Below are 12,246 nucleotides of genomic sequence, written 5' to 3'. Positions count from 1 at the left end.
GAGGGGTTGTAGACAGAAAACATGTTGTTGTTGTTTAGTCGTGTCCGACTCTTCGTGGCCCCCTGGACCAGAGCACGCCAGGCACTCCTGTCTTCCACTGCCTCCCGCAGTTTGGTCAGACTCATGTTTGTAGCTGTGAGAACACTGTCCCACCATCTCGTCCTCTGTTGTCCCCTTCTCCTTGTGCCCTCCATCTTTCCCAGCATCAGGGTCTTTTCCAGGGAGTCTTCTCTTCTCATGAGGTGGCCAAAGTATTGGAGTCTTCTCTTCTCATGAGGTGGCCAAAGTATTGGAGCCTCAGCTTCACGATCTGTCCTTCCAGTGAGCACTCAGGGTTGATTTCCTTCAGAATGGAGAGGTTTGATCTTCTTGCAGTCCATGGGACACTCAAGATTCTTCTCCAGCACCATAATGACAGTAAACATGGCAGAGTTTAATTAAGGCAGATAACAGGACAGCATGTTCATTGAGAATCCCTTTTATTTTGTAATAAGGAGACCATAAATCTAAACACTTGGTTGAGTAAAATTTAATTATTGGGAACAGAATCAATATCTTCAGTGTCCTTTATTAGAATAGCTATAATAATCTTGCCTTTTTATTTTTCCACCCCTCCATGTTTTCTATAATATCCACTTTCTTCTTCTGTATAATTGTTTGATTTACACTTTCTCTCTTACTAACCTTGTTGAGATACTCATAGAATTATAGAATCACAGAACTGTAGAGTTCTAGCCCAGCCTTCCTGCAGTGCCGGAATCTCAGCTAAAGCATCCATGACAAGTTGACATCCAACCTCTGCTTAAAAACCTCCAAGGAAGGAGAGGCCACCACCCTCCGAGGGAGTCTCTTCCATGGTCTAACAGCTCTTAATGTCAGAAAGTTCTTCCTGGAATCTCCTTTCTTGTAACTTGAAGCCATTGGTTCGAGTCCTGCCTTCCAGAGCAGGAGAATTTGTCTATAAGTCTTTTAGAGCCATCCAGGGTGATGGCCTTCGGTGCTTCTTCTGGCGGGAGCGAATTCTTCGGTTTAACAGGCAGCCACAGTGTGCCCTGTTCTCAAAAGTTAACAGGGGGATTGTTAGATATTGATAGCATTAATGGCTTAGCTAGCACACTGCTCTCTCATGCCTGGAGAAATCCCACTGGCGGAGTAGCAGACACAGCAGCCCATTTTCTGTTGCAGTCTGTTGGGAAAGGAGGGATTTCAAAACTAGACTGGTGCTCCTGATTTTATTCAGTGTTCCTGCTTCTCTTCCCCCTCCCCCCTCCCTTTCCCTTGCAGGTGCTTGTTTTAATGCATGAAAATGGCCAGCACTACACAGATATCCAAAGATGAGCTAGAGGAACTCAGGGAGGCCTTTGCCAAAGTCGGTGAGTGTCTATTATGGCTTTCAACACCATGAATTATGCATCCGGGTGTCAGGAGTGGGTGCCTCTGCTCTAGGAGCAGCAAACTGGGTCCCAAACACTCTCCAGCGTGGTGTCTCTGTGTGCCAGGTTTGTTCGTGCTTCCCCCTAGTGGGTGATCTTAGCCAAGCAGCCAGATAATATGTAGAACAGAGCCAAAAGTCTGAACTGAAAGGAACCAGTGCTATTTAAATGATCATAAAAAGAAAGATATATTTATTGAAATGTATTCAATAATAATAATAATAATAATAATAATAATAATAATTTGTTATTTAAACGCCCCCCCCCCCGATCTGGGCAGCTCCCAACAGAATTAAAAGCACATGAGGTTGTGATCCAGCATCATCCTGTATTTTCCCCGCAACATTAACCCAACATAGCAGAAGCAGTGTTTCCTTCCAAGTAGACCTGGGTTGGTCTTGAGATCTGCAATGGAAGCCTTGCTACTGCTTTAATGCCGCCCTCGTGAGATTCATGGGGGTGGGGGCATGAGAGGGGCTTCTCTGCGGCACTCCCTAAGCTGCAAATTGCCTTGCTTTTCTAAGGAGCCTGTGGCCTCAGCATGGGATGTGCTTTGGAAGTCAGGTTAATAAGCACCTTTTGGGGAGATGGAAGATAAGATCAGGCTGTCCCTCCCATTGCAATGTTGCTTTGATTTCTGTTTGCTGTTTATTCGGTTTCATGGTGTTTATGTATTACTTGGTTTCCTTTCTGCGCTGAGCCGTATGTAGCCTCGCCCTGGGACCACATGGTGAAGCACAGGCTACAAATGCATGCTTATATATGAGTATGTACACCTGCTTTCCCCTTTTTATGGGATGCGCTCCTTAGTGGGGCGCACCTGTCTCCATCATTATGAACTCCCAGGAGTCATTTGAAAACTTTCCTGTTTACCCAGACATTTGATGGCTAAGAAATACAGTTCCTGGCAACCCCAAGATCACTGGATGATAACTGTTTTTAGAATGTTTTAATGGTTTAAGAATGTTTTTTTAAATAAATACCTAATTAAATAAATGTGGGTGTTGTGGGCTCATTTGAGAGCAAGGGCAGAATACAAATTCAGTAAGTAAGCAAGCAAGCAAGCAAATGAATGAATGAATAAATCTATATTTTGTGACTTAGAAGCAGCTTAGAACAACCTAATATCAAACAATAAAACTCCACAATATTTTTCTCACAAGCCTTGTGTTTTTTTCTTTTGCATTAAAGATCTCAACAGCAATGGATTCATCTGTGATTATGAGTTGCACGAACTCTTCAAAGAAGCCAACCTTCCCCTTCCTGGATACAAAGTGAGAGAGATCATCCAGAAACTGATGATAGACGGGGACAAGAACAAAGATGGGAAGATCAGCTTTGAAGAGTTTGTTTACGTAAGTATCTAAAAAAACTCCCTCCTGCTAGTCCTCCGTGTCTCTTCCAGTCATAGAACCTCGGTGCCTGCTTCTGTTGCAAGGCAGCCAGCCTTTTATCTGTGATGGTAAGGGGGTATTGTGCCACACACAGCAGAGCTGAATGGACTGATATGAAATTTGGCAAGGTTTAAGAATTTTATTCCACTTCTTAAAGGCCTTGAAACCTCTGGGCTTCTTTTTCCCAAACAACAATGCCATCCACCCCCAAGACCACTTGGGAAAACTTGAGGGAATCTCAAAAGCAGTTTGTGGTGAGGTATTTTGGCAGTCGGGGGCTCTGCTATCCAAAGACAAAAATCTCCCCAGACTTCCTCCAGCCCTTTGACTCCTTTAGGTGTTCTAGTTGATTCTGATCTAATAGCATGCGAGGTGCTTACATGCTGTGCTTTGGAGCTGCACCAACAAGCGCAGAAGACTTAGATCATCCGATCTTTCAGGAGAGGTGAATTTGCAGCTCACCACATGTTGCTGAATTACTGTTCCCACCCCCATCCCTGATGTTTTTCTGTGCTGGCCCTGGCTGATGGGAGCTAGAATCTAACAAGATCTGGAGGGCTGCTGGTTCTCCAATCCTGATCTCCATTCTCCAAGTGCCAAGAGAGCACCACCCAGGCATAAGAGAGTACTATCAGCAAGTTGTATAGAATCATAGAATTATTGTTGGAAGGGGCCGTGTGGGTCATCTAGTCTATCCCCCTGCAATGTAGGAATATTTTGCCTGTTGTGGGACTTGACCCCAGATTAAGAGTCTCATTCTCTACCAACTGCGCTAGTTTGTGGAAGCTCCAAAGTTTGTAGAAGTACCATGAAATATTTAGGGGTGGGACCCTTGTGGGTGGGGGGTGGGGAGACTAAAAAAAAACAGCCCAATGCAGACTTTGTTCAGTGGTCATGAAATGCTCGCTGTTTGTTTGTTTGATGGATGGGGTATCATAAACCATGTGCCAAGTGCACTAAAATGGAGTACAGTCATACCTTGGGTTGAAGTAGCTTCGGGTTGCGCTCCATGGCAACCCAGAAGTGATGGAGCATGTTACCTCTGGGTTTCGCCGCTCGCTCATGTGCAGACACTCAAAGTGACATCACGTGCATGTGCGGAAGCAGGAAAACACAACCCGTAGACACGCAGTCACGTCTTACGTTTACTTCAGGATGTGAAAAGGGCTCCGGAACGGATCCCGTTCATATCCAGAGGTACCAATGTAGCTGGAATCCTGAACAGAAAAGACACTGGAAAATGTTTTGTCTTGTGAGCTGGTTCTCACTGAGGTGGCAAACCCAGGTTGTGGTTGCAGCGTTTGAAACGTCTATTAAGGGTTTTCCAGGATTGGGTCTCCTTCATGCTGAGCATTCTGCTTTACATACACCTGGATCCCCATTTCCTACCTGCTGAAACTCCGTATTATTGAGGTTGGGCTTGGCAAAGCGCACAACCACAATCAGCCTCCAAGCTTCAAGTCTAACATGGTGCACCTCAGGTACAGGCTTAATATGTCGCTAAGAGCCAGGCCTATCACTGACTGCACGTGTTTTTATTTGCGCAGATCTTCCAAGAGGTGAAAAGCAGTGACATCGCCAAGACTTTCAGAAAAGCCATCAACAGAAAAGAAGGCATTTGTGCTATCGGTGGGACATCTGAGCTCTCCAGCGAAGGCACCCAGCACTCCTACTCAGGTATCCCCTGAAATAATCTTTTGGACTAAGTTGAAATACATTCCTGCATCCTATGCTACTGAGGTTTATTTTCTCTGCCTCTTTTTTGTGCCCTTGAGGTGTAAATTGGGTGCAGAGACAGCACTCCTAGGAAGACCCCATCAGTTATTTTCAGGCACCACCTCAATTACCTCCATGCTGGTGATGCAAATCCCTAGCTCCAGCTGCATCCTGGGACCCATGTGCTCTGGCTGAAATGATGCACGGAGTCACACACCATAGCAGTGTGGTGTAGCGGTTAGCATGTTGGGACTAGTACATTGGAGCCCAGGGTTCAAATCCCCACTCAGCCATGCAGCTCACTGGGTGACCCTGGGGGCCAGGCCCTGCCTCTCAGCCTAACCTACCTCGCAGGGTGGTTGTGGCGATTAAATAAGGAGGGGGAGAACCATGTATCCCATCCTGAGCTCCTTGGGGGGAGAAACTAGGATCTAAGTGCAACAATTAAACAATTGCCCGGCAACAGATACTTAGGGGTGCTTTTGCCACCTACTGTGGAGGCAGATCATCGCTGTCATGGTGAGTGGTCCTCTTTTAAAGCTATCTAGATTGGTGGCCATCACTGCCTCCTGTGGGAGGGAGTTCCATAGTTTAACAAGGTTCCTTTTGTCTGTCCTGAATCTTCCAACATTCAGCTGTCTTGGGTGTAACCAATGTGGTGGCCTGTAGCTCCTATTCTTCTGACCCTTGGCTAAGCTGGCTGGGACTGATGGGAGTTGGAGTCCAACAACACCTGGAGGCCACCAGGTTCCCCAGCTTTGCCATAAGCTATTACTGGAATGCACTCCCTGTTGGGTGTGAGATTACAAGGAGGCCTCGTGGAGCCAGGGATCTCACTGGGCCTTCTTCACCCAGTCATGCTCTCTCGACCTAACCCAGCTTGTCTCCCTGTGTTTTTGTGAGGATGAAAGAGAGAGCCATCCCATCAGTGATCTGTGGTAGAAACATGAAGGCTAAATAAATAGAGGGTGGAACAGATCAAAACTTAAGAATTCAGTTTGCAGTCATGGTTCCCAAAGTGATTGGTAGCGCTCCGTGGTGGGCAGTAAGATCAGCTGGAGGTGTACTATGGGGGATTTGACCCTAGATACCACTGGATCAAAGTTCAGTTTCGTGGAATTAATTAAATGAATCAATTTAATTGTATTCCGAGTCAATGTGCAATTAAGCTTTACTGTTTTGAATTTATCTCCACGGCCTTAGTGGGTCTTGGAAGCTGCTTTGTGAATAATTCTTTATCAAAGATAGGGTGCACTGGGAAGGAGTTTTATCTGAACAGTTCAGATGGTCTCTGCGTATGTGACACAGTTAAAAGTTGTGCAGATTTGTGGGAGGCCTATAGTTAATTGCTTGAGCCCCAGGTGTTGTTTGGTGTTTCATTGTGGAACACACAAACACCAAGGCCATGAACCTCCTATGGGTCAGCCCCCAGCTTCTGCAGTATCTAAAGTGATTAGATGTGGGTGGGGGGAGACTGTCCCAGGGTTTTCTGGTGACTGATGATGCACTGAGTCCTCTTGTTTTGCTTGCCACCTGTGTGAACCCTAAACATACAATGAACTTGACAGTCTCCTTCTTCTTCAGAGGAAGAAAAATATGCCTTTGTGAACTGGATAAACAAGGCTTTGGAAAACGATCCGGACTGCAAGCATGTCATTCCAATGAACCCAAATACAGACGATCTCTTCAAAGCCGTTGCAGATGGGATTGTGCTGTGGTGAGTTTTTTCTTTGGACGGCTTTTGTTCTCTGGAGTTATGGAAGCAATTAGAAAGGTGCAGAAAGGGGGAAATGGTAATCTCCAGTTAAGTGACATTTTCTGTCGATGTTTTAGATTGTCACACTTCACATGGGTTCATTTGATATCACACTTCCCTCCAATAATTTTATTTTATTTTTTGCTCTTTAGTCTTTATTCCATTATGTTTTCAGAGAGCTCAGTGTGATGTACATATTATTAACCATTCATTTAAAGGATTTTTTATCCCACTCTTCAATCAAAAAACTCCCCCAGAGCAGCTTATCAATTGCAACTTTAAATAGCAAAATGAACCAAAAAATCAGTCTGTATAATTTAATGGCACAAAAGGAAAGTGAATTTGGAGTGAGATGGAAATAAGGAAACTCGGGTACAAGTTCTTAGTTACCAGCTGGGATGGAAAAGCTCAAGGAGAGGTCAGTGTTCAGAGAGGTCAAGGAGAGGTCAGTGTTCCAGTGGAAGTGTGGACTCTCACATACTAAAGCACACATGATTTTATTCTTTAAAAAAGGAGGTCAGGCTGAGAAAGACTGATTGACACAGCTAATTGGGGATTTGAACCTGAGTCTCCCTCATCTACATCTGCAGCACTGACTGCTCCCGATTGACTTAGCATATAGCACCAGTGGCAATGTTGAAACCAACTCTTGTAACTCTGTATGTTAGCTCTTCCCTCCTGTCTAAAGTTCACAGTGTATGGTTTAGGGTGTCCTGTTGGGTATTGTGTATGTGCTATAGAAGTTCAGCCAAGTGGCTAAGCTCACCACAGGAAGAAAAAAACTGTAGCAGAGATTGCTTTTACTTGGCCTACACAAACACATGCACAAAATATGCACACACTATTTAAAGCTGCTACAGTAAATTTTCTCTTCCTGAGCCCAGAGGGGTTCTTTGCTTGCCAATTCCTTGCAGAATCCACAAGGCAAAGGCAAAATCTAGTGGCTAACAAAGTTCTGCAACTTCCAGAGTTCTCAGAGTCCAGAGGTTCTGAGTCTAGAGGTCTTGCATGTTGTCCGACGTCTGTCAGACGAACCCTTTAGAACGTCTTCCACATTTTCACAGGCTTGTTCCAACAACCTCCACATTTCCCACAGATTCTCCTGCACTCCCCAGCACTGCAGCTTGAGTCCTTTTCTGCCCTGTGCCTAGTGGTAGTTGGCCCAGCAACAGAGACAGTCACAAGATGCCTCAGCTGCACATGGGCAAAATAACATTTCTGCCAACTCATGGAGAGCAAACCCATGGTCCCCCCCCCCCCAGTTTCCTTAACACTTTCCTTATTCCCTGATTAAAAGTACATGATTTAAGCCTTAAGTATATGGCTTGGGTCCAGTCCACCTGAAAGATCCTTTCTTCATATACGAACCTACATGGATGCCAAGATCCTTTGTTGATCACCCGCTCTTCATCCCATCAACTTCAGAGTAGCAGTTTATTCATTATTTCTTCATTACATTTGTACCTAGTTCTCCCTGCTCTTCTTTTCATCTGCACAACAGCCCTGTGAGGTAGCTTAGGCTGAGAGGCAGGGACTGGCCTAAGGTCACCCAGGGAGCTTCATGTCTGAATAAGGTCTCCCACATCTTGGTCTCACTGGTGGTGATGCGAGAGAGCCATTTGTGTGGTCGCTGCCATATTGTGGAATTCCCTCCCAAGAGAGGCTAGCTCCCTCCTTGGTAACTCTTCCTGCGGCAGCCTATATGACCTTCCTATTCAAACAGACCTTTTGAAATGGAAGTGCAGACTATTCTGATCTCTGGGATGCTGTCAGGGCAAATTGCATTTTAATCGCTGGTTCTGAATTCATCCTGTTGAGGTTTTTTTTTAAATGTTTTTAACTGGTTTGTTTTATAACTTAATAGTTATAAAGTCGTTTAACAATTGTTGGAAGCTGCCTTGAATCCCAACTTAGGAGAAAGGCAGGATATAAATACTGATACTAATTCTAATACTGTATTCCCCTCTGTCCAGCCTCTACCTGCAGCCATCAATGGGAAGCACAAGAAAGAAGCCAGCATTTTAAATTCCAGGCTTCTCTCTCATTCATTTCACAGGCCTCATACAAGCGATTTTGACAAGCCACCTGTCAGTCATGTGGCATCATAAGGATGTGTGGTTGCTGGTTGTGTGGCCCCATCCACCTGCCCAGTTTGGTTTGCAAGGCCAGTCCTGGCAAGAATCCAGGACATGGAGCAAAAAAACTCTCTGCACCCCTGCTTTTAAGGGTAACTTTGCTAAAAATAATTTAGATCACAGGAGGAGAAACCTTTTCCCCCCGAAAATTAAACCTCTTCACTGATCTGCTTTGGGCAGAAAAACAGCTGCTTATAAGTTCACATATATTAATGAAGAATTCGTTTTTTAAAATCCCTTGCTTCTTTGAGCAACATTGCAGTAATATTGCACTAATATTATTTAGAGGAGTTATTCTGCAAATGCCGTTTAATCATGCCCTGCACCTTTTCACAGAATTCCCCCCCCCCTGCTCTCGCATGAGTGCATAGACCCTGACTAATCTCAGTTTGAATCTTGTTCTCCCCTGCTTCTTTCCGACAGTAAAATGATCAACCTTTCTGTTCCTGACACAATTGATGAAAGAGCGATCAACAAGAAAAAGCTAACACCATTCATAATTCAGGTAGGGAATCCTCCTCCAACTGGCCTTCTTCCCCCCTCACTTCCCCAGTGGGTTAAAATAATGCTGGAGTTGTTCATTGACCCAAGGGGGATGAGGATTTTTTTTGCTTTTAGTTATTGAAGGGGCCTCTTGTTCTGTGCTTTTGTTTTATATCAAAAAGTAAAAAGGTAAAGGGACCCCTGACCATTAAGTCCAGTCGCGGACGACTCATCTCGCTTTACTGGCCAAGGGAGCAGGCATACAGCTTCCGGGTCATGTGACCAGCAGAACTAAGCCGCTTCTGGTGCACGGAAATGCCGTTGACCTTCCTGCCAGAGCGGTACCTATTTATCTACTTGCACTTTGACGTGCTTTCGAACTGCTAGGTTTGAAGTAGCTGCCTGTAAATATTAATATAGGTTAAAGAACAGGTGAAAAAAACCACCACTGGGTTCGAAGCTTATTAAATGGAAATGCATTGTAGCAACAGCGTTTGGGGAGCAATTTTTGCTTTGAGCCCTACCCCCCCAAAACCCCCCAACACCTGTTGGATTTGTTTCTGTTTTTTCCGTATCAGGGCCCCAAAACCTAATTCAACAGGCAGAAAAAAGCTTTAACTGCAGTATTTAATGTTGCTTTCAATGAAACAACATTAAATGTTAAGGAACGCTATATAGCTCAGTGCTGGAACATCTGTTTTGCACACAGAAGTTACCCAGGTTTGGTCCCTAGCATCTTCAAGGTAAAACTCAGAAAGACTCCTCAGAGAGCTTCTGCCAGTCAGTGTAGACAACACTGAGCTAAATGGACCCAATGGCTTGACTCTGTATAAGGCAGCTTCCTGTGCTCCTGCAGTTTGCTAGCATAGGGTTCAAGATCAACAAGACAGGATTTTTAAAAACAACAACAATGGTCTAACATTTTCATTTGAACCACTGCACAAATAGCCCCTTTGTGGGGAAAGGCAGTGGGTAAAGGAACAGCCAGGCAATTTTGGGCTTCAGTAATTTAGCTGCAAGGGATGCGGGTGGCACTGTGGGTTAAACCACAGAGCCTTGGGCTTGCTGATCAGAAGGTCGGCAATTCAAATCCCCGCTCCCATTGCTCCCATTGCTCATTCCCAGTTCCTGCCAACCTAGGAATTCGAAAGCAAGTCAAAGTGCAAGTAGATAAATACGTACCGCTCTGGCGGGAAGGTAAACGGCGTTTCTGTGCGCTGCTCTGGTTCGCCAGAAGCAGCTTAGTCATGCTGGGCACATGACCCGGAAGCTGTACGTCGGCTCCCTCGGCCAATAAAGTGAGATGAGTGCCGCAACCCCAGAGTCATTCATGACTGGACCAAATGGTCAGGGGTCCCTTTACTAATTTAGATACAGTGCACCTGACCACCCATAGAGGGGACAGCTCTTAGGCAAGAGATAACGGTATGAAAGGGATCCCTTCTGACTTGAGCCCCTTCTGTCTTCAGGAAAACCTGAACTTGGCCTTGAACTCGGCCTCTGCCATTGGGTGTCATGTGGTCAACATTGGAGCAGAAGATTTGAGGGAAGGGAAGCCACATCTGGTTCTAGGGCTTCTGTGGCAGATCATCAAGATTGGCTTGTTTGCAGACATAGAACTCAGCAGAAATGAAGGTAAGCCAAAGGCTGCACTCTCTTCCCATCCGGATGACGGACTAAGAACTACCCAGCAAAAGTCACTGCTGGACCCAGCCACCCTCTTATTTTCCTTTGAGCAGGCCAAGTTTTGCATTTCGTTGTCATCACTGCTGCTGCTGTTTTGGAAAGTGGCTGACCCCTATTTGTGGGTGTGAGCAAGCCAGTAGGATGCCATGGTTAGAATGCTGGGGGTTTTGCCACGGTTAGGGTATCCCTAAGATATTTTAAGCTATCCAGGTGCAGTCCCCAAAACTTGCCAGGTGGGACTGAGAAATCCTCCTGCTTGAAACCCTGGAGGTCCTCTGTCAGTCAGTGTAGACTAGGTCTGGAGACCCTTTCACCCTCTAGATGTCGTTGAAGGACAGCTCTCATCATCCTGGGCTGTGCTTGTTGAGGCTGATGGAAGTTGTAGTTCACAGAATCATAGCATTGTAGAATTGGTAGGGACTTCAAGGGTCCTCTAGTCCAACTCCCAGCAACACAAGGATCACCACTAAAGCATCCATGGCTGATGGCCATTCAACCTCTGCTTAACAATCTCCAAGAAGGAAAGTCCACAGCCTCTTGAGGGAGACTGAGCTAATATAGACCGATTCTACATAAGGCAGTTCCCTATGATAAATGGAGGGTCAAAGTTGTGTTTCCTGCAGAAAGTCCCAGATTCAGTCTATCACATATCCAGGTGGAGAACTCTGGATTCTGTAGTTGGGGACAGAAAGAATAGCTCAACAGTGCCAGGGAAGGGCCATAGCTCAGTGGCAGAGCACCTGATTTGCATGCAGCAGATCTCAGATTCTATCTCCAATGGCATCTCCAGGTAGGGCTGGCAATGACTCCCTGCTTGAAACTCTGGAGAGCCTCTGCCAGTCAGTGTAGGCAGTACTGAGCTAGATGGATCAAGGGCCTCATTCAGTATTAAGACAACTTACTTCCTCCCTTAGCCAAATGTGATTATGCCCCTTTTAAATTAAGATAGCTTCATTTGGGAGGAACGAAATGCAAACCTAGCCTCTCCCAATGGTGCCATCCAACATCCCTGACCCCATCCTTTTGTTTCAGCCTTGGCTGCCTTGCTCCGAGATGGGGAGACTTTGGAAGACCTGATGAAGTTGTCTCCAGAGGAGCTGCTCTTGAGGTGGGCCAACTTCCACCTGGAAAATGCTGGGTGGCACAAGATCAACAACTTCAGCTCAGAGATCAAGGTATCCGTGGGGCTGGAGACAGTGGGGTGCCTTGTCTAAGCAATAAAGAAATGGGCTACAACTGATGTTCTGACTGCCTTGCAATGATTCCACCTTAAACATCTGGTTACAGGCATAGTTCTTGCTTTGCACAGAGAACAGTGGGGGAGAATTTCATGCCCATCTCTTCCGGGTTGAGGGGTTTTGCCGAGGCTGCCTGGTCTGAGGGCCCTTGAAATCAAGTTATCTTTTCAACTAGGGAGGAGCATACCTGTGACGCTCTAGCTTTTATGGGGCTCTCGCCTTCCCTAACCAACATGGCCAATGGCCAAACGGCCTTCTGTGTGCTGTTCATGAGGCAGAAACATTGGCAAGATTTCAACATTGCCTAAAGACCCATCTATTGAAGCAGGCATTCCCAGACTCAACAGATGCATTTATTGATATTTAACATAATACTAAATCAGTAGCTTCTCTGCTTTTACCAAT

At 45.6% G+C, this 12,246-nt stretch overlaps 1 protein-coding gene across 4 annotated transcripts in view; it reads left to right on the top strand.

The window, feature by feature from the left end:
* The window catches only part of PLS3 (plastin 3), a 65,000-nt gene that overhangs the window by 44,314 nt on the left and 8,440 nt on the right, over positions 1-12,246 (top strand). For all 4 annotated transcript variants that reach the window (XM_082207440.1, XM_082207441.1, XM_082207443.1 and 1 more), the window contains 7 exons: positions 1,285-1,373; positions 2,625-2,788; positions 4,375-4,504; positions 6,128-6,260; positions 8,858-8,939; positions 10,387-10,552; positions 11,636-11,778. In XM_082207440.1, coding sequence (XP_082063566.1) covers positions 1,301-1,373; positions 2,625-2,788; positions 4,375-4,504; positions 6,128-6,260; positions 8,858-8,939; positions 10,387-10,552; positions 11,636-11,778 — 891 coding nt within the window. In that variant the 5' untranslated portion in view covers positions 1,285-1,300. The remainder of the gene's footprint in view (positions 1-1,284; positions 1,374-2,624; positions 2,789-4,374; positions 4,505-6,127; positions 6,261-8,857; positions 8,940-10,386; positions 10,553-11,635; positions 11,779-12,246) is intronic.

This window comes from Podarcis vaucheri (assembly GCF_965113315.1).
Source record: "Podarcis vaucheri genome assembly, chromosome: Z".
NCBI lineage: Eukaryota > Metazoa > Chordata > Lepidosauria > Squamata > Lacertidae > Podarcis > Podarcis vaucheri.
The sequence above is the reverse complement of the archived record's forward strand: the minus strand, read 5'-3'. Positions and strand labels throughout refer to the sequence as shown.